The 23,640-nt window shown below is 44.4% G+C and overlaps 1 protein-coding gene across 1 annotated transcript in view; it reads right to left on the bottom strand.

The window, feature by feature from the left end:
- Positions 1-23,640, bottom strand: part of LOC310855490 (glutamate receptor ionotropic, kainate 2) — a 174,016-nt gene that overhangs the window by 51,835 nt on the left and 98,541 nt on the right. The window contains exons 7-9 of the mRNA XM_083760510.1: positions 16,292-16,435; positions 10,658-10,765; positions 8,124-8,237 (exon numbers count right to left, since the gene is read on the bottom strand). Of these exons, the coding sequence (XP_083616636.1) occupies positions 8,124-8,237; positions 10,658-10,765; positions 16,292-16,435 (366 nt within the window). The remainder of the gene's footprint in view (positions 1-8,123; positions 8,238-10,657; positions 10,766-16,291; positions 16,436-23,640) is intronic.

Raw genomic sequence — 23,640 nt, 5'->3', positions numbered from 1 at the left:
GGGTGTGTAATTTATAGAAAATAAGTAATGTTTTGGGTGAACTGTCCCTTTAAAGTGGTTAAGATTGTTTCTTCACAGACCTTCACCAGGTCTGTTGCCACGTCTGCTTATTATAAGCGACTTTGGGCTTGATTCATTTTTATAAAGACATACAGTATAGTCACTTGTAAATATTTGTAGGGTTGGTGGGGTTTTTTTTTTGGGGGGGGGCTTGTTTCTAATGTGTAGATGCTTATCTGGGCTTGCTTCCTAATGTTGTTTAAACAAGTGGTTCTCAAACATTTACATGCCAAGGACCCCCAAATTAATTTGTGCCAGGGACTATATTTGGCAACACTGACCTTCACAATTGATTGATTGATTGATTGATTGGGTACAATTCAAGGAACGTACAGGTCAACACAACATCTGCTAAAGAGGATCAAATGAGAAAAAGCACCGTCGTATATTTGAGGTTTTAAATGTTTTCTCACTGTAAGACCGTCTGACTGAAACAGTTCACCATTACTACTGGATTCTATATAGAGATATACTGATGAAATGTTGATGAAAGAGCAGAAAGACTATGGAATAGCTTCATACAGTAGGTTGCCAAAGGGCACGGAATACCAACAAACCTGTGCGCACACACGCACGCGCGCACACACACACACACAGTCACACACACACACACACACACACACGTGTATATAGAAGCCAGCATGTATGTGTGCAAGCAGCCAAGCACACGCACCCATATGCAAATGAGTACAATATATTAGGTCGTTAGGTCATGTTCCTGCACGCACATGTGTACGCCCAAGAGCACACGCACGCACACGCACAAGAGCGAGCACGCACAGTCGCACGCGCGCGCACACACACACACACACACACACACACACACACACACACACACACACACACACACACACACACACCAAACTACAAGTTTAATGCCTAATTTACAACCCGTCGTATGATGGCGTGGGCCCACCGAAAATAGCGCTGCATGCGAACATTAATCAGGGTGCTGGGGTGTCCTCTCCACTTCCCTTCTGCGAAAGCATTTGATTTTGTTTTCCCTCGCCCTGTGTGTTCTTGTTTTTCACCGTCCCTCAATCAAATAACCCTCAAGCCCGGAGCACTGTTTGTCTCTGCCTGCTATACGTATTGCCATGGTAACTGAGCCACCGCGGATTCAGCCGACGTGCACACGCAGAGACACGGTTCAGCACCATCAGAATTAAAGGGACGTTTGGTTCACAGTATATGTAGGACACAAACTAAATCAACTAAATCGTGTCTCAAGTATAAAATGTGGTTCTTTCATGCATTCGGAAAGCTCAGTAAACTGTGGGGGTATTCATCACACCGTGGCCTTGGACATCAGCTCGTCTGCGATGGGGGGGGGGGGGGGGGGTGTGCTTGTGATATATAGGGGTGTGTGTGTGTGTGTGTGTGTGTGTGTGTGTGTGTAGTAGTAGTAGAACTATTGGATCATCTAATTGAGCCTCTGAAAAGCAGGGCAGAAATTAGATCAAACTGCAACGGTGATCTTTCACACCACTCAAACACTTCTTCTGTTATACACTACGGAATTAAATCGATAGACTAGCAGTCTACCATAACAATACTTAACGATCAGATACCCAGAGCATGTGTCTGCGCGTCGGTGGGAAATCTCTCTCTCTCTCTCTCTCTCTCTCTCTCTCTCTCTCTCTCTATTCAATTCAAAGGAGCTTTATTGGCATGAGAAAACGTACGTTTACATTGCCAAAGCAGAAGTGGAACAAGACAATCAAAATAAAACAACAATGTATTTACAAATACATTTTGGATATAAATAGGAATTCAACAAAGGTGTTAACAGAGCTGTGTTACATTAACACTTTGGGTAATACTATCTTGTGAAACTATAAAAAGATTGTGCATTTTCTGTCAGAGATAGTTATACAATATACATCCATATAGGAGACGTTAGCTTTATACTTTTGATAAACAGTGTACACACAATGGTTTGTAGGTGCTTGTATTCCATTTGACATCCTTCTCCTGTCACAGCAGCTCACAAATCTTGCTGCTGTGTTTGCACATTGGGGTACTTCACCCAACAGATATGGGAGTTTTTTGTCATTAGTCATGTTTTCTCTCTCTCTCTACAGTAAAGCACATTTAGTGTTATATAAAGCGATATTGAATTTGAGTAGAATAGATCCTCCATAGCAACCAGTGGGCATGACGTAATTCCAAACGCTGCCGAGCATCTTTACCTATTAAGCCTGTGCTCTGTGATCATTGGACCGGAGCACGTTGATTCCATTCACTCGCATTGGATGGCAAGACTCTCCAAATCACACATTCTATCAATATCAAAATAAGTTCATTTGGGGAGAGTGGAATTGCTTCATTGATGCAGTAACCTATTGTATAGTATAGGCTATATTATGTATCTATTGATTGATTTATCTGAGTATGAAATGCGCTATACAAATCAAGAATTCACCGATGAGGAGAATTTACCAGCACAGGTTTATTGGCACAATCCACTTTGTTTGTCTTTGTTTATGTGCTGAAGGTGTGATTTCGAGACCATGTTTTTCCATGCAATGATAGCGTAATCACTTCTTCCATTTGTCCACAGAAGCCTATATAAATAAGATCGAACAACATGTAGACAAAATGTAGAAATGTCATTGTCAAGTAGCTATTCTGTACAATTAAATTCCAACATCTCTTAAAGAATCCACTCAATTTGCATGTTGGGCAGCTATGAGGCAGACCTTTGTCGTGGGAAAAGAGACCACTGTATTTGACCTGTTCCTCAGGTCAAACGTGCAGCACGACTGACCCGAAGCCTGCTCTATATTAGCTGTGGATTAGTGTACAAGCTTACATTGTGAGCTTGAAGATCGGCTATTTCCGGTGAAGTATAAATCTGGCATATAACCCACACAGCCCCATCCAGCCATATACTTTGACCCCATGTTCACCATTAGAATAACTGTTACCAAGTACTTTTAGCGCAATGAAGCTATTGTCAGCCCATTAATGCCATGTGAACTCTCGCCCTCTGTCAACCGTGAGAGGCTGTAATTATCATAAATAGCCACTAGGCTCATTAAAAAGGAGCGCCTCTCATTACCATGCAGTGGACACCTGTGGCTGTGGGACATTATTCCACAGTTCTGTTGTTGGGAAAGGGATATAATTCCGTAGGGTTGCTGCGTTTGTTTGTAAAGACCCGTAAGACCAGTTTAAATGCTGTATAATTCTAACAGCAAATTATCGGGAGGGGCTTTAGGGGGCAAGCTGTATAGTTATCAACCGTTTCAGGCCGTACGGCGTAACTGCACAAAATAATAATTTAATTTGGAATTGTAGGAGTTGTTTGACTCCCACCAATCCACACTAACCCACAGAGCCTAGTCCTTCCACGCGCCAGATTGATGTGATCCTCCTGCATACCCAGTCCCGGCAGAGTAGTTCAAGAGGAATGGATTGTGTGGCCCTGGTTTTTCCTTAATGGGACGTACTGATCGAGGGTAGCTACTGGGACGTACTGATTGAGGGTAGCTACTGGGACGCAAGTCAGGACTTGATCACCCCGGCTGGGTCACCTGAGTGAGGGGTATGATGTTGGGAGACCCGAAACCCCGATGATCTTGGGTAACATCACTGAGGATACGTCCCAGGTGCATCCATGCAATGTTTTTTAGTTTTTAGACTCGCTTCCAGATACATTGTGAAAAAAGCTGATCTATCCCCTTCACAACGCATTGCGTTGCAAGGTGTGGATCGTCTATTTTCTTATATTTTTTTACAATTTGGCCATTGTTTGACCATGCAGTTTTTATAGTATACTTTGTTAATAAAATGTTATGCAGTAACAGCCTTTTTCTTTTCTTCTTTCTTTTTTAGGTATTAAAAAGGTCTTAAAAGTCCTTAAATTGTCACTTCACTGTCTACGCTAGACCAGGCAGCGCACCCCCGGCCCCCGCTCCTCCGCCGCTCCTCCGAAATATATGTGTACTGAGCCTATACGCTCCCCCTCCCCATAGGCTACAGCCTACATGCACCTAATTCAATAAAAACAGCAATATCCAATATCTATCTCTGTTGTTGTTTATTTTTCTTTCTTCAAAGACAAACGGGAATGTACTGTGTAGCTAAGATTAGAGGCTATATCCCCCCAATGTTACAGCACAACATGTACAAAAAATGATCTCTGTGGCTGTGCATTAATTACAAAATGGTGATTTTTCTAAACGAGAGTGTGTACTTTCATTCCAGTAACATCCCAGAGACGTTGGAGCAGGATTCAGACGACAGAAGCATATAGCGTCCCACATGCCAGGCTTCTGTTTTATGATTTATTTTGGGCTTTTTATGCCTTTATTATGGATAGGACAGTATAGGCTGACAGGAAGTGGGGAGAAAGAGATGGGGAGTGACATGCAGCAAAGGCGGTCAGGATCAGGACTGGAACCCACAGCACAGGCCCGTGCCCGGAGAGAGAGAGAGAGAGAGAGAGAGAGAGAGAGAGAGAGAGAAACAACTCTATCTTCTGTGTAACAAGGCTAAGGATAGCATGCGTCCACTGCGTCCAATGCCACGCAACTTCTCCGCCACCACTCATTATCTTAAATGGAAGAACAGTACTGGCTCTTCTCAGGCAAATTAAACAAATAGATTTTGTGTCCCAGCAGAAAATAGATGATACGGGCCTTAATTTGAGCCATTTTTAAACATTTGTTTCAGTGCGATTGATCCTCCACGCTGTGTGGCTGCAGCACAGAGAACAAAGGGAATCTTCTCTGTGGACTCAGCATGCGTTGCAGTGATGGAGAACTGCCTGCAGACGTCAGTGGACACGCACGCACGCCCGCACGCACGCACGCACGCACGCCCGCCCGCACACACACACACTGTGAATACTGTGAACACTGTGATGTAAAACATATCTTTAAGTATGCCAATCTATTTTCTGAAATTAAACTGACCAAAACCACTTCGTGCAAATTACGGCCGTCTTATGACATGAGACACTTGGGGGGGGGGGGGGATTGTGAATCCTCCATGCGTGCAAGATAAAGCCTTGCTAGTTAATACAAATCTCAATAGCGGGATAATCCATACATCATTCAGCCCTTTCTTGTATATCGTTTGGCAGCGCTATTATACCAGGAGCAGTGGTGAGAAATATGATCTGCAGGCTGTTCCTCGTTTCAATCACACCGCTAATGTCTTGCAGATGAACAGTTGATGGGTTATAGACGTTTTGTAGAGGCGTGTTAGAAGGATGAGGGTGATCATACAGCAGATAATCAACAGGATATGATGTTGCACCAGCAACATATGTTCGACTGCGGCAGCATTTAGCTTAATGATCCTTTACAGTGCTTATTTGTCAGTGTGATCTAATTAATGCATTTTGCACATCTGTCTCTGCCGCGAACGTGTCACGCGTTTTGGGAGACGTGCGAGCCCCAGCGACGGCTTGTTTGCGTTTTCCTAGAGCCCCCCGGAAGCCTTTTCCCCCTGAACAGCCAGAAGGAAACCCTGTATCCAATTTAAAATGGAATACCAGTCATTCATTGCCATGCATGTTCCCTGTGTGTCTTTTGCTTTTGTCTTCTATCTCTCTATCTCAAATCCACACACAAGCTCACTCAGGCACACTCTATGGGCACACACACACACACACACACACACACACACACACACCCTGCCTCGCTCTCGTTTCTCAGTGGTGACTCTTTTGATCCCCACAGGCCCCCCTAGAGAGCGCGAGAGCAGAGTTTTGTACCAGTTACAGTCATAGTGATACTTAACCGTCTGCTGATAGATCACAAGGGGGAGTAAATAAAAGTCACATTCTGAATTCTCTTTCAATTAGCTGCTTGTCATGTCAAACATGGCTAAACACCTACTGGCAAAAAGCCCCCGATGAAGAGGGGAAGAGGGCGCAACATGTACTTTTTGCCTCTAATGAGCAATATTTCCACACTGTAGTCCACAGCAGCAACCGCAGCAGCAGCATCACACTGCTAGGCAAACTGTCATTATAGGCAAGCTGCAAAAGGACGCAGCCTAAAGCCATACAGGCTAAATGTCTATAATGTCCATTATTTATTCAGCATTTGAGCCACGGAGGGTATGCGCGTGACATCATCATCATACCCGGAACTTGCGGAAGTTATGCAGTACTGTACAGTACAGTAAGTTATGCACTACTGAGTGGCAAAAAACTACTTTCCGGCCTTGACCGCCTACTACATCCAAACAGAAAAGTCCTGATTCCATTAAACGTCATTAAACAACGTTAAACTCACTCGATTTGCCACTCACTTGCATGCGCATACCCTCTGTATATGTTGTTATCGTTGGATAAGATTGTGTTCACAATTCCTTGCTGTATTGATGTTGGTACCATAGGAGAGATATCAGGCAAATTCTGATCAAAATAACAATTCTTCTATGTGGAATGTGGACCCAGGCTAGGCCGGGACCCAGTTGGTGGTCCCCAGTTAAATGACTCATAGTCAACTCAGGATTAAATTAACACTGTGGATTGGCATCCCAGAGATTAAAGGGGGCGGATACAACAGTTTCAAAACAAGAGAGTCCTTAAAATCACTGGCCTAGAGGTACACTCCACCAGTGCAACGCTAAGGAAAGCGATCTCCAAAGTAGATAAACTGTTGATAGGCCCAAGATCTTGGCGGTAATTACATCATGTTTTATGGTGCATAATCCCTCGGAAAGAAATGACGAGAAGCTGGATGAAAGTGTGCATCAATCAAATGTAACAAACCCAATTATTGTCAGCCCACCCTCCTCCTTCCACCCTGCTCACAGCCATCACAGATCTCCCCATGACTCAATCCTGATACGGCAATTATAGCGGTACCTAGTCTTAACTAATAACTGCAATCCAATCATGGCGCAGCACGCACAGAGGAAACCCGGGCCTGGAATAAGTATAATAACGACAACCCGCAATTTACTTCATCTTTGTCGTTTTTTCCGCTCGGCTTCTCAATAACAGGATCATAAATGCTTTTAATTCCCTCGCCGTTTCCAGAAGAATCCCCATTTTGACGCAATGCCTCACATTATCCGTAAATAATGTAATCAAGCAACTGCGTGCGTGCGAAATAATTGTGCGTGGGTGAGGTTCAAACATGTTCACAGTCATTTTGGACGTAAAGAGGATTTTTACATTAATTGTTTTCTACCCAGAGTTCCACTTGAATTCCTTCAACTGTGTGAGAAAATCATCCGCTCTTTCACTACTCCCTATAAGAGCTGTGGATCTCGGGATCCATATGGAGGGGTGTGTCCTCAATGTGGATCATGGACATCACGTGGCCGGTCTGTCATGTTCTCTCTAAACTCAAAGTTAAATTTGTAAAACTTTTCACAATGCATTGTGGAATAAGATGAGTCCACTATTAAGATATAATAGTTCATCACTATACATTCGGACACCATTACAAAATGGTGTAAAGTTAAACACTAGACCTATATACTGTGAGTATTGAGTGATTTTGGTCACAGCCTTCATGGTTTTGGTCCTGCACCACTGGCATTAGAGACAGTATCAGAAAGAAACCAGGCTGGCAAAGAGAGCCGCAAACCATGAAATCTTATTGGACAATCAATCAGTCAATTTGCCCCCATTCGATTCTGTAGCCCAGCAAATTGCAGAAGAGTCCTCCTTAGTGGGGAAGTGGCGGGCTGGCAATTTGGGAGAGCACTGGTGCTTTGGGGCGACTCCAGTTGGAGCTAGTCACAGAGCATCATCCCGGGAAAGTGTTGGGGGAAAAGACAGCCCGTCAGACTCCAGGCGAGGAGGCACTGGAGGGTTTTCAAGAGGGAACAGCTGAAAATAATGACACCTTTTGAGGGAGTCAATTAAAGCTGAGAGCTGTCCTAAGCCTTCCATAATTGCTCTCACATAAGGCTCCTCTGCATGCAATTTCATTTATTTAACTATAATGCTTAAACTCCATCGCATGGCTGTGCCACACAAAATAGCAGATCTACGAGCGGTGAGCTTACATATCAGCTATTTCCGGTGTGCTAAATAATAATGTGATCACTGTTTTGCATGGTGAAAGGGAGAGAGAATAGCCTACCAGTATAGTGGAGACGACCAGCGATCGGTTTGCTAAGGAATCCGACACGTTGGATGTCTTCCCCTTCTGGTTGTCGGTCATGTTCAGGCCGCTAGGAGGGTCCCAGGTTCCGATCTGAAAAAATAACCAGGGGTCGAACCCAAATTAATTAATTAAGCTGTTCACGGTTGGTGGGAAAACCTGTCAAGTCCAGTGTTGTATGTTTATCCCAACTCACAATGTATGACACTACTGCAGTCACTACTACTGCGTTCCACTGGATTCCATTTCAAGTGTCTTCCACCACAGTGTCAGTCCTGTCATCGCTATACATTGCTGTTTTGTTTTTGCATCATTATAATTGAAGTAAATTCAAATTCAAAATGTCTTCTTGACATCGACAGAGATATATCAGCCATGAGGGGCAGAGAATATAAAGCTTCTATAAGTTTTAACACTTTGGGAAAAATGGTTGGACAGTGGTGTCAAATAATACAGTAAACATGCAATATATATACTGTCAGTCTCTGCAGTGTGATGATGCTACGTACGGTCATTTAAGCATGCAGGAATGTGGCGCGGCAGGAGCAGACGCAGCACCCTTTCGTGCACTAATGCCGTGAGTAAGGCAATGCAGTAACGCACACGCACACACACACACACACACACACACACACACACACACACACACACACACACACACACAATGTATACAGCAGCACCCCTCAGGTCACACTTGACAGCCGTGTGAACTCCCAACACCGTCAGCGGCTGCTTGCTGATGGTGCTGAGGCGCCCCCAAGACACCATGTGATGGAGGACACAACCCTACCCCCCTGACTGTGTCGGGGAGAGAGAGAGCAGAGGCCTTGTGGTGGGGTGGGGGTGGGGGTGGGGGGGGAGCGTGGATCGAGAGCGGATGAGAGGACAGAACGGAACGTTGCCCCCAGGCTCCCCCTGTCCTTTCTCAACTCTCTCTCTTTCTCTCTTTCTCTCTCTCTCTCTCTCTCTCTCTCTCTCTCCCATCCGAGTCTCAGCAGTCCCACCAACAGTGTTGCCAGATGTTGCGAGAGAAACAAGCAACCAGGTCTATGAGAACAAGCCCAGAAGAAGAAGCAACTATAGGCCCTACGCCTATGGTATATATACTGTACATCAGCTCTTTGAAAATAACCAGCTCAGTGGCCTTATGGTTAGACTGTCCGCCCTGAGACTGGGAGGTCAGGTTCAATTCCCTGGCCGCGTAATCCCAAAGACTATAAAAAGGGGACCCAATGCCTCCCCTCCCCGCGTCAAGGGTTGGAATGGGGGTAAACCCTGCAGTGACATGCTACAGTGTCATGCCTGCAGGGGATATGCTTGTATAGATCAAGCCTCATGCGACAGAAACAGGAGATATAGGTTCAGCATTGATTATTTATTTGATGATAGCCAATCTACAAACTCACAACGCATCGCATGATTTATCCCATGATTTTGTAACCCATTTTTCACCCATGTGTCAATTATCTAATGTGATCCTGGGCTCTACACACCCTCCGCCAACCTAGTCCCCATATATGGGGGACATGAGGAGAGCAACAGACTTGAACTCATGCTTCCTTCATGCCTGAGTGTCCAAGTTGCTCCTTTACACCTGACAGGGGGAGTTTCCCTGGTTGGACGTAGCGTGTGGAAGGAACACGTTATTCCAACCAGTTCCTTTCCCCTCCATCAGGCGCCCCGGCTGGCCAGGGGAACATGACGATTTTAACAATATTTAGGAAGCAAGCCCAAATAAGCAACTACGCACTTTTAAAAAGACCCACACCACCCCCCAAAATAAGAAACCCTGCCGTTACTACATTTTACAAGACAACTTTATAGGGAAACCAATCCCAGAGTGGCTTAAAGGAAGCAGACATGGCAACACGGCCCACCAGCCTTCCGCCCCCTCCAACCAGCATCACTAGCAGGATCACAAACAGCCTCCTCGGGGCTCCTCCCACATCCTGAGATGAGCCTAGTAATTGCAAATCAACTCTTTAATTCAGCCTTCATGAGGCTGGAGGGCTTCTGAAGGGGTTTTTATTAATAGAGTAAATTATTCATGGTGGTGCAGAGTAGACACACGCAGCTCGCATACGAGAGGTCAGGCACTGCGGAGACACACACACACACACACTGGGGAACATAAGGACATGTGATGTGCGCATGATTGTGTGTGTGTGTGTGTGTGTGTGTGTGTGTGTGTGTGTGTGTGTGTGTGTGTGTGAGACACACAGAGATTGTATCTCTGTGGCGCGTTAGCTGGGAATATTTCCTTCCTTCCTCAAAGATGAATTGTGAGTGCTATGCTAAGTGACCGCTAAACTAGAGATCCTATTTCTGGCCACAGATGTATAGTGCGCGCGCACACACACACACACACACACACACACACACACACACACACACACACACACACACACACACACACACACACACACACACACACACACACACACACACACACACACACACACACACACACACACACACACACACACACACACACACACACACAATAACACTACCTTCTCCAATCCCTCCTCTTTCAGACTGATGACATCCAGGTCAAAGTCAGTTCTTAAACCATTGGTCCTGTTGAAAGTGATCCTGCCTGTCAGGCCATCCCAGTGGGCCTGAGGGGGGGGGGGGGGAGAGAGAGAGAGAGAGAGAGAGAGAGAGAGAGAGAGAGAGAGAGAAATTCCAATATCAGTACAAAGGCAAATATGACATTCCCAATGTCTTCTCCAGTACACGGATAACTATGCATTTGAACGTTTTCATAAGCGCAAGCCGTTTTATTGCCCACACTGTACAGACGTGGAGCGGTTTAATAATGTGGGGGACAGTCTTGCATGAAAGTGTCCAAAAGCAAAAGCCTTGTGGAGGAGCGTTTCCCAGGCGTGGCCGACGTCTATAACTGGCCCCGTGGGAGGAATGCGGTGGCTTCTATAACAGACTATAGACGCTGAGAAGGAGGCCCAGATCTAGAAAGTGACTCACAGAGGAGAGGCACAGAAACTGTGTTCACTGACGCAGAAAGTTTGAGAACAGAGATTGGTGTCCTACATCTAAAGCTCCGTTCAGTTGGGGCAACCTCTGAGACTGAGTAAAGGCGTGGATGAATAGTATGTGTTACATGAACTCTCTGAGAATTGCACACACACAGAAGAAATAAAATGAAAATGGACCGTGTTCGGGATCCCTTTCAGTGCACTCTAAGAGTTCAATTAAGACTCTGGGTTTTACTGCATGTGTACCTCACGTTTCTTATTTTACTGTGTACCTCACGTTTCTTCTGAAGGTGAACTGGCACATGGCGTGGAAAACTTTTACTGAGGAGATGTGTCCTTGAGGTGTGGGGGATTTCTTTCTTTATTTTTTAAAAGAAATATAACAGGTATGGCAGGTATGTGAAATGGCACAGTAGAAGAATCTGCACCAAATACAATTACAGGAGAAAATTGTCAAAAAGTGACAAATATGTGACTGAAGGGACTGAAATGTGGTAACATCCGATAAAGTATTTTGTTTATCCCAAGAATGTAAAAAATAATTACTACAGTAAAGTGTGTTCATCAAGGTCAGATCTTTGCTACTTTCAGCCTTTTATTTGTTTGAAAAATGCTGCAGAGCTGGCGCTGTGGATTAGTGCTATGATGATTATAATCAAGAAAATTGATTTAGATTCCTTTTAGTATGCAGCAAATTGACGGAAACCATCACAAAATATTGAATGTCCTTGAGTGGTGCTATCCTGTGCAAATAGTACCAAATGCAGAATTCTGTATGGCAGCATAGCGCTATACTACTGAAAACATGTCTGCCACGGACTGGGGGTTACCTTGAGACATAATGTGGTCATGAGTTCAAGCCCCTGTACTGACGTCTTTCAGCACATCTAAGATAACATGTACTTATAATGGAGAGAGCAAAGATAGTGTCCTGAAAAATAAGGATAGGATATTTGTCACCAAACTGTCTCACACAACAGAAATGAGAAGGCAATACTGTTGCCTTCTCATTTCTGTTGTGTGAGGCAGCTTACTTACTAGTACAAGTAAGACGCGCAAACGCGTGAAGCGAACGCAGCTCGTGTGTGTGTGGTTGTGTGTGTGTGTGTGCTACAGCTGCGCCCTGTGTGTGTGTGTGTGTGTGTGCTACAGCTGCACCCTGTGTGTGTGTGTGTGTGTGTGCTACAGCTGCGCCCTCTGGTGGCGGGCGGGTGGTGTAACAGCGGGACAGACACACAGACATTCAGCCCTTGCTGTCATAGTAAGTGGCTCACTGCGTTCGCAATAATTATACTATGAATGTGGGCATAGGAGTATCCACATCTTCTGTAGAGGCTATAGCTTGAACTGCAGAGATCCCATTTGTCTGTGACACATGATGCAGGACATCACAATCCAGCACCAACTGTGCCGGAATAACTCCACTTCCTCCCACTTCTTGTAATATGAGCACATTTCGGAGGGCTGATACAGTAGCGATGGGAAGATTGTACAGATAGTGTCATGTACAGCAGTGGTTCCCGCAAACCCAAAAGACAAATCCAATGTTTATCTGCATGGGACCCAAACTGACTTTGTGAGCTTATCGATCGGCTATTTTCACTACTTCTTAAACATTTATTTTCTAATGTATGGAATATCTTTGTTTTTATTTTGTTTACCTTCTTGAAATGAGTGGAAAAAATCATTCCATTTGTTTTGAACCTTTTTAATTTTAATTATTATTTTTTTTATGTTTTACAAAATGTATAGGAAACAAAAAACACAATGTAGGAAATGTAATAAACAAAAAAATCTGTGTCTGGGGACCAGTGATGTTGAGCAGTGGTTTTCAACCCTTTTTACATCAAGGCCCATTATTTATGTGGGAATTGAGCCACAGACCACATTTGATGAGATTTAGCTTCTCAAAACACAAAACTAAAGAATATATTGTCTAATATGTTGGATAAGATTTTGTCCATAATTCCATGCTGTAGGCTATTGATGTTGGTACCATTAGGAGAGATTAAATTAAGTAATGCAGTATATGTTTAACAATAATTGGACCCATGGGACCATTTGGTTTCATGTTACACTCTCAAGAGTTAAAGATCTACACAATGGTCCATTTGGTTGGGACCACTGGTTGAAAACCACAGATGTACAGTATACTGTAAGTCTGGGCGACTCGTCACTCGGCTTCTTCCCCCGGTGTGACTCTGTGCACTTAAAAAGGACTTCAGGTCACAGACTCACAGTGTGCTATAAGTTATAACCACATGAGAGAGTGGAGAGGGAGAGAGAGAGAGAGAGAGAGAGAGAGAGAGAGCATATATCTTACTTTTGAGGAAAGGGGCGGAAAAACTAACATAGTCGTTGTTATTTAGTCCCAAGCCAGACCGATCCACCTTCAATTTGAAAAATCTACCTCAGCTCACAATGCTTCGGGATGCGGCAAGGCTGCTATTTTCCCCGATATATTATACATTTACCGTGATGCTGTTGCATGATGAAGCCGTTCATTCTCAGAATTTACAAAAAAGTTGAATTATATGAGATACAATATGGAATTTCTGCCCGACAGCAGCTATGTGTCAGGGTATGTGTGAGAGAGAGAGAGAGAGAGCGAGAGAGAGAGAGAGAGAGAGCGCGCTAAAGGCATGAGATATGAGATTATATGTACTGGCAAGCTATTGTGAATCTTATATAAATATGTCCACATCTTTACAGCGCCTCGTTCCTCTGTTGCCACCAGCACTCTGTCCTCCCACCCCACCCCCACACAAAGCTGACAGAATGAGATTTAGCGGCGTTCTTGTGATCTCGCACAGCTAACAGGGAGGGCTTTAGCGGGGCCCTAAATATAGGACGGCCAATTCCTGCCCATTTTAACTGACAGCGCGCTTCAGATTAGCCGTCCCAGTTTCTCAACGAATCTAGCACACTGAGGAATAATTACCGGAAATTAAGATAACTTAAGACCCATTCTCCATGAATGATTAATACTCAAACAGAGGGAGGCTTGGTTCAAAATGGCTGCTCCCAGAGGAGCGTTATGTGTGTACTAGAGAAATGATTTCCATATAAATAAATACGCAGACACATAGTTCCTCTTTCTGTATATTCCCTGTGTCCTTGACTGCCTCGCTTCATAGTATTTTATTTACATTCGCCATCCATCTGGTCTCCCATGTGTGTGTGTGTGTGTGTGTGTGTGTGTGTGTGTGTGTGTGTGTGTGTGTGTGTGTGTGTGTGTGTGTGTGTGTGTGACGTTGAAGGGAAATGTGTGCAAGTGAGACAGATGGAGAGAGAGAGAGAGAGAGAGAGAGAGAGAGAGAGAGAGAGAGAGAGAGAGAGAGAGAGAGAGAGGCATGGATAGAGATAGAAATAGACAGGCAGAAACAGACACTGAGGGGGGGGGGGTGATAGAGGCAGAGACAAACAAACAGAGCCAGGGAGAGAGAGAAAAGGAGAGAGAGAGAGAGAGAGAGAGAGAGAGAGGGAGAGAGAGAGAGAGAGAGAGAGAGAGAGAGAGAGAGAGAGAGAGAGAGGGAGAGAGAGAGAGAGAGAGAGAGCGGAGAGAGAGAGACAGATATGAAATGTTGATCGTTTAGATCACTGGTTCTCAACGTGGGGTCCTTGAGGGAATTCCAGGGGGTCCCATAGCTGCAGTCTGTGATTGAGTGACAGAAACCCAATGTTACTGCAGAGAGAACCCCTTGGCGTGTCGACTCTGTCTGATGAAGACGCTCCAGGCACGGAGATGTTCGCCGTCCCGATAACAGCACCTTACAGCCACGCTCCAGTGACTCCTTCCTTTAGTCTGCTGCTCTATGTGTATGTTCTGCTCCTGAGACGCGCCGGCGCTGCCGTCGATTGTTTGACGCGTGGTTAGATTAACACCCGAGGCGTTTACAGTGTTGAATGGGGTTCCAGAAATTAAAAATAAATAAATGTATATGACATTTCTCTGGCAAGTCACTATAGGCCACGGCCCCTCATTTGATACGATTTCTTTTTTTTTAGGGTTAGGGTTAGTGGAGGGGTTCTTAAACTTTAACATTTTGTATTGTTAAACACCTGCATTACTAATTTTACAAGACGTCTACACAATTAGGGAATGTGTACAATGATTTTGTCATTTTGATCAACCGCGGTTGTCTCTCCTATGGTAGCCTACCATGTCAAAGGGTGCTAGTAATGGACCTTGATTATGAAAGATAACCATTGTTATAGTCTTGGGGTCATTTTAGACCTCCAAGGAAGCCTGAGGGACCTGAGGGGTCCCTGGATCCCATGCACTTTGACAACCAGTGGCCAGTGCATAACATGAATTGGATGTCCAGTGAAAAACGGGCTGAGAGAAGATTGAAAGATTGATCAGTAGATTGATTTGACGGCGGAGATGGAGACAGACACGGACAGACAGATATAGGGGAGAATCATGAATCCCACTACCAGAATCAAAATAAGGTTGACGTGGTGTCTGTTTGATACGGCCGAGCTTACCAGCACTCCACTTACCTCCATGGTTACACTATTCATAGGTACTCTGCCAAGGTTCTATAGGCTTATTATCCCACCCTCAATGTCTTCACATATTTGTACAGTTTAACTATTACTTTACTTTGTCCTGAAATGACGGTACAACTGAATTAGGCTATAACTGGCAGGCTGAAAGTCTGAACACACCAAAACACATTGATTGTGCCTCTCAGGAATTGTTGATGTTTGTGCCTTTACACATTCTATATTACAATAGGAACAGTAAGCTTGGTGGAAATGTCTCATAAAGCAGGAACGGCTGCAGATAAATGAACACATGACGTCGGTGGGTGGGAGAGGAGACATTGTATGTTTTGGAGAACAGGAGAAGCAGCAGCGTGCTGCCGGTGTTTGTTCTGTCTATGAAATAATGATTCTGTTGATACAAGCTTTGAGCTGAGGAAGTAGCCTAATAAGTTGGCTGGATGTGAATAATGTTGACGAGCATGACAATGCTGTATGCATTATAACGTTGCTCAGCTGTACAGTTCAGGCAAACGAGGCTGTACTCACAGGCTGTTGTGATGATTGATGAATTGATCATTTGTACAGTTTCCTCAGAGCTTTCAGTCTAAGTGGTAACATAACGTTAGTGTGCTACGTATACAGTGTCCACCTTACCTCCTTGATGAGGGCCATGAAGCGGTTCCCAAAGCGCCAGGGCTTGTGTCGGTTGCACTGCAGCGAGCTGACGGTGATCTGCTGAGACTGCTGCACAGCCACGGCCACCACGTGTACGGCATCGTACATGAGCGCGGCGTCCGTCTGCCAAACGACAAGACAACAACAACAAGACGTCAGCACGCATAAACAAAGACAAAGAAAAACATGACACAGAAAATGCACCAGGACACAATAGGTTAAAACATTTGGGGAATAAAGGCAGCTGTATAAAAGTGAGTTTTCAGGAGGGATTTGAACTAGAGCCACAGACTCTGGGAGCCTGATGATGGATGCATGGTCAAAACTATAGAATCCCAGGGGACTCATTTAGAGATTAGAAAAGTAAATGTGTGTGTCCTATCTTATCCCCAAATGCCAGAGGGAGAATCGTATTGCGCTGTTACAGAAGCCAAATCAATCAAGACAATCTAATTAAAGGGCTGTGTCCTATGATATCTCAGACCTCCAATCTTATCTCTAGTTAGGAATGAGCAATCGTTTAGCTTATGCCTGCTGTATTCTATTTTATTTTATTCTTTTACTTGAATAGTACATTGTTCAGTAGAAATAAGACACAGTACAAGGGGTATACATTACAAACCTGTAAAAGGGGTATACATATATATATTTTTTTATTATTATTTTAAGTTAAATGACAAAAGGGTAGACGTAATAAGCCTAGGCTTCAGTCTATACCATTTTATTTTCAGAATAAGAAAAACAAACTGTGATGAACTAAGAATGTTTTTTTGTATGGAAAAAGAAAACTAACTAATAAACTAAACTAAACTATTCATGGCTGATTGGTTCCATATAGAAAGTGTCGTTATGAATCTGTGCTCTTATCTTTTAAACCAATGGCGGTGCTGTTTAGCATTATTCACCATCAAAGAGCAGGGTCTTTAATGTGGGAACTGTGTTTGTTGCTGAGCCATAGCACAAATAACTAGGCTAGGTTGTCATCAAAACATCATACTGCAAGTGAAGAACATCATGTTCTGGCTCAAATTAAATCGAATCTAAAATTTAAAATTAAATGCACACCAGGTATATTGGTGAGGTGCTGGTCACAGAGTACACAAATGAGAAAAGGTCAAATGTTTGTTGCACATTCCAAACTCCATGTGAATTACTCTTTCTTTTATTGGATGATGTCTCATCCATCTGTTTCTATTATCCCTTTCTTCAGATCTATTTCTGTACTACAGTGTCGGTAAAGTTGTATCTACACAGCAACGATCGCTATTTTTGTTTCCTAAATGCAGTTAAGGGAATACCATTCTGCAATGCCAAAATTCCAGAATGGCCTTATATGGCTTAATACATATCACATTTCTGTAATGACCACGTAGAGGCCTAACGTCGCCCGTGGCCAGTAGCATTCATCTTGACTCAGAGATGTTTGTTTGCCGACACACCCAAGTTTAAATCCAGGTTTTAAATCCATTTTGGGGGGCTCACTCCGGATCAGGTTTCCTGCTGGGATTGTGTTACTATAACACAACAACAATAGCCCACAAGCCATTAAAAGATTGCCTGTTTTCGACTTGCAACAATGGTACGCAACTCAGTATACATCCGTCTTAGCAGATTTGCTCAGCCAGTAGCCTAATATTGTCCTTGTCCCCGGAGTGGTTCTGCTTAAAAGGTGTGGTAGATGTGTGTTCAAAGGGGCACTTTTTTGGCATAAGATCAATTCCAATGCAGTGTAATATCTCCAGTGCTCGGCATGCATAGCCTGGGAAACCAGGCCATGCCAGGCGAGGCATGCACTTTGAGGGTGATCTAGCTTCTCTTTTCTAGCAAAGGTGTTGGTTTAGAAGGCAGTTTTGATGATTTATCCATATCTATCAGAGTAACAGCTAGGCAGACAAAGGGAGGAGGGAGAGAAAGACCAGGTAATTTATGTTCATGCCACATAAAATCTGACGAGCGGAATGAGCCCCTAATTTACAGCAGCGATGTAGGAGTGATCACACCGCAGTGATGGGAAAGTATACTATGACTTAACTTTAGTAAAACCAAAGTCTTTCGCACAGCCAGAAAATGGCTCAGGGACATGTGCGTTGGTAGGACAGCAGACAGACGTTGAGATAAAATAGAAGAACCTGCACAGTGTCTTGACTCTTCACTTGCTCAATAGAGAATACTTATATTTTATTCAAGGCATGGATTTTCCTCAGGCCTTTAGATGCCCGAGGGAAGTCAATGACCAAGACGTTGCCTTAACAAAAGTTTGATGTATGATGTATGTATATGTATTATACATACAAACAACTTCACATTTACAATTATTCACAATAAAACAAGGAAATCAAATACCACAATTATTCAGAGAGACAAAAACAACAGAGTGCATGTCAACAACAATGGAAGTGAACAATACTGAATACAGACATGACTGCAGAGGCAAGCATATGAACGCACCAGGAGGTGTATCTGGTGAATTGTTACTCAAGATTCCGATACCTACTAACTCAGTAAAGGCAGTACAGGACTCCATCTTTTGGTTGAAGCCTCAGGGCATATGTAATTTGTTCCATCTGGTAAATGTCCCATATTCTTTCCACCCACATAGTATATGTTGGTGGGGCAGGTTTTAGCCATTTAATTGTAATGCATTTGATGGCCGCTGTAAGCAGCACATAAATATATTTTGGCTCTACCCTCCAGACCTTCCGGTATCATTCCCAACAACATTAATATGGGATCCTCTGCAATGTTTGGACCGAAAACTTATTTTAATGCTTCAGATACCTCCCTCCAGAATGGTGTCAATTTGGGGCATGTCAAGAATATATGACTATGATTCCCAATATGTTCTCCACAGCCCCTCCAGTATCTATTCGAGTGATTTGGACCCATTTTGGCCGGAAAATGGGTTTTAATTGGCTGTTTGGTAAAACAAAATTAAAGGTATATTCAGTGATTTCACTCAAAAAACCTTAGGTTTCGTTTTTGGCTGTGGGACCCAGCCTTTCGTCCAATCAGGAGAGTCAAAAACGAAACCTAAGGTTTTTTGACCCCCAGGGGTTAACTGGGGACAGGGAGGAACTCCTTATATGGCCAGCACACTCTATAGTAGGGAGGATTATCACAACAAAACAAAAAAATAAGTGATATTTGAATTAAGTGAAATCACTGAATATACCTTTAATCTACCGGTAAGTAAAGTTTTGAAATAAATAGTTGTGCAGTAAAAAGTCAAATGGTATTTCTGAGAGGTAGTGGAACATAAGTCTAAACACTCAAGTAAAGTTCCTCCACCACTGTTGATCACAGGGAATTAGACAAATGGCAAAGAAAAGAGGGTTGATACGCTCTGATAACAGTCTCAAAGCTCAAACGTGTGCACTGTCTGTCTGTCTGTCTGTCTGTAATAAAGAATTGGCGGTTAAACAGTGGGCCCTCACACGAGGAGCGAGAGACGGCTATCACATGAGCTATCAGGGAAGTGCCAGTCATCCACGCTCCACGAAAGAAAGCTCTAATTCCACACCCGGTAAAAAAAGAGAAAAAAATCTAATTAGTGTTTGTCTCGCTTGATTGAAAAGCAATCACAACAGCTCTCCACATTTGTCGTATGGAAATCATGCCTAAGGGGCGCGTCGGAAAACGCTGTCCTGTAGAATAAATCACTCGCAAACCTGTCATTTCCCCCGTTTGGGCCCTGATTGGGCGTCTGAAGGCCGGGCTGGAGATGGCAGGTCGGAAAGTAATGGGCCGCTGAAGATGACACTCAAGACGGCAATCTTGCACGTGGGCACGTCCGTCCGCGCATATGCAGCACACCAGTGGTGGGAAAAGTACTCAATTTTATTTCTTAAAAATGATCAAAACCGCAATATAGGAGTACTCCGTTAGTCTGGAAATAAGTCTTAAAAAACCCAAAGTAGAAAGTACTCATTTGGTATAATAATCTTTTGAAAATAGCCGATCTACAAGCGCAACGCGACGCATTGTGAGCTTGTGGATCGTCTATTTTGAAATGGCCGAAATGTATAAATAATTGTAGTTGAGTAAAAGATGAGATGTATAGTAGAAGTAAAAGTATACAGGCTACTTAAAATTGGAAATAATCCAGTAAAGTAAAAAAATATTAAGTATAAGTACTTAAGTAAATGTACTTATACTTTCCACCACTGGGTAATGGGCCGCAGAAGAAGAACACTCCGATGACAAATCTCGCACACGTGCGCGTCTGCGCGTATGTATGTACCGTACAAACACGTCTCGCAACATCATTCATTATGATAGCACGCTTCAGAGTCAATCACTGTCAATGAATATACGCATGCCTCCAATTAAGAGCATGAGTATATTCGCGACGTGCACGCTCACGCAACCAAGCGCGAGGTATTAATAATCTGCGCGGGGATAAAGGTGTTGATAATCCGCGGACGAGGTGTTCATTTATTGCGGGGCAGGGTGTCACCTGGAGGAGGTCGAGGAGTGTTTTCGTGCATGCTGGGGGTTGCACGGCCGCACGTGGTGTTGAGGGTGGCGTTGGGAGGGAGAGGAAGGAAGAGCTGGTGTGATTGCCAGCTGCACAGTGGCAACCGCATGTCTTTCAGCCTGGGCACTGAGGGCAAGATGGAGCTGCTGTGTAATGTTCACTCTGCATCAGTCTGGCTGCCATGCAGAAACCACATGCAACCGTCCCGCGGGGACCTCGTAGAAAGCAATGCGACACCCTGTCAGTCAGCCGCACCGCCCATACAGTGCGAAGGGCACACGTTGGCCGGATATGTATAGGGCTGCGACGGTGAGGCGGGGTGCGCGGGAGAAGACGGCAAAATAGAATATGAGATGTTTCGAAGGAGACTCCGTGCAAACATGCAATATATACGGGGGAAACGGGAAAACACATGCTATATCATGTCGGCTCACGCTGCGTATGCTATTGCATCGATGCAAACCGCTGTGATAGGAAGTAGGACGGAAGTGGCTCTACTCGTGCGTGACCGAGGTCTATCCATAGAGTATTAAAAGGATAGAGACTAAACCGCTATTCATGTCAGTGGAAGTTGCTCAGTGGCGTTTTGAAGCACCCGGAAGGCTGCCGGAAGTACCGTCTATTTCCGCATTTTTTCGCCGATTCAGCATTTGGACACCAAATTTTGGTGTCCAAATGCGGAAGTGCAGCTGGGCTTTAACATTGAGCGCTCGGTTGCACGGGGTTTCCTCGTCAAGAATCCACGGGTCCGCCTGCAGTCCTTCCTCTTACCACTAGGGCCCAGCGCTTCAACATTGGAATGCCTAGCTGGCCCCTTGGGTCTATCTGGCAGCGCGTCTCACCGCCACCTGGCACGCTCACGACAGCGTTTTCAATCACTTCAGTGTCTCTGTGTAAATGCTAAAGCCGAGAAAACCTAAAACAATGAGGTATTTGAGGACAAGTATGGTAAAATATACTATATTCACCATCATCCATCAACCCCTAACCCTATGGCAACAAACCAAGAATAAGCCATTTTAATCAGAATGTGCACGCAAATGTATTCAGACTGCCTTCATCCGGAGAGAGAGAGAGTGAGAGAGAGAGAGAGCGTGCGAGCGTGCCTGCGAGCGTGCCTGCGTGCGTGTGTGTTTGTGCGAGTGTGTGCCTTTGTGCGTGTGTGTGTGTGTGAGTGTGTGTGTGTCTCTCTCTCTTCCTGGGGAGAGGCTCAGTAGCCCGTCAGGATCCCCTAGCAAATGATTTAGCAACACTGCCACTTCACTCTATAAACATCTCATTAAAATCAATTATGTCACTCCTGAATGAAATTAAAGCTAAACACTTTAAAAGCCGCTTTTCCCTAGTGTCAGCCAATATGAGCATTACCCCTGACGCAGTCTCTTTTTCCGCCTCATTGTCCCCCCCCCCCCACCCAAACGCCTCACCCGCCCTTTCTCACTGAGGGGAGATTTATTCAATCTCCTAAGCTCAGATTGATTTCAACACTTTTTAATTTATTATGAATTGTAAAAACTTGCAGGCCTAAAACACGGTCGGCGGTGAACAAAAGGTCGCCCGGCTCATCAACATCGCCATGGAAACAAAGCGGCATAGAGAGAGGCATAGTGTTCCCTTTCCTCCACGGGAGGGAGGTTGGGATATCGTGTCAGCTTCCTATAGACAACACACATGGACCCTCCTCCGGAGCCCCGACCCACGGATAAAAGAATATGGCAAAGAGACGCCACTGAGGGAATTGGGGAATATTTGGTGAGAAACCCCACCATTGTTTTTTAAAGCAATGCAAGAGATGTTGCAGTATTGTGTCAATGTATTGTGTCTATGTATTGTGACAAATCTATCCATCTATCCATCCATCTATCTACAATCCATCCATCCATCCATCCATCCATCCACACAGCTACCAATCCATACAATTTACAATTTAGGCATTTAGCAGACGCTCTTAATCCAGAGCGACTTACATTAAGCAAGAACAAAAAAGCATGGGAATACATCACATAAGAACATTTATCATGAAACATGCGTAAACTAAGAAAGTAACAGTGGAATATCTATATGATGAAACTATACATATAAACTATACATCTATACTACTATGCTATACTTATGTACTATGATGTGCTATGACTACATACAATGCAATTATAGTGCTGTCTACATAACATGCTATAAGTCTGTATCAAATGCTATCTACGTCTACAGAAATGCTATCTAAGGGGGTAGGGTAAGTGCTACGGGCCATGATGGATTCTGAAAAGGTGGGTTTTCAGACTACGGCGGAAGATTGGGAGTGATGCTGCAGTTCTGACTGCAATGGGAAGTGCATTCCACAGTTTTGGAGCCAGCAGGGAGAAGAGTTTGGGACGTGTGGAGCGTTGTCCCGGCGTTTTTAGTGAGGGTACTTCCAGCTTCCCTGCGTTGGCTGATCTGAGTGCGCGGGAGGGTTTGTAGGGTTCGATCATACTTGCAAGATATGGGGGAGCCATACCTTTGGTTGCTTTGAATGCCAGCATCAGAGTTTTGTATTATGTGCGGGCAGCGACCATCTATCTATCTAGTAATAACCATGCCTGCATGCGCGCGTGTGTATGTGCGTGCATGTGTATATATGTGTGTGTGTGTGTGTGTGTGTGTGTATATTTTTATGTCTGATTCATTAAGCCAGCAGAGCACATATGGGTGTGTTGGAGCTGTGCTGGTCACGGCCCTGTGGCTCTTTTGATTGAAACATAAACACCTTGAGACCAGAAAGGGAGGCACTGGGGAGCAACGAGGGGGAACAGCTGTAGCAACCTAGGCCCTCCGCAAGCACGCACGCACGCACGCACGCACGCACAGTACACAC

This window comes from Protomyctophum parallelum, assembly GCF_964188405.1.
Source record: "Protomyctophum parallelum genome assembly, chromosome: 3".
In the NCBI taxonomy this organism is placed as follows: domain Eukaryota; kingdom Metazoa; phylum Chordata; class Actinopteri; order Myctophiformes; family Myctophidae; genus Protomyctophum; species Protomyctophum parallelum.
This window is presented reverse-complemented; position numbering and strand designations above follow the sequence as displayed.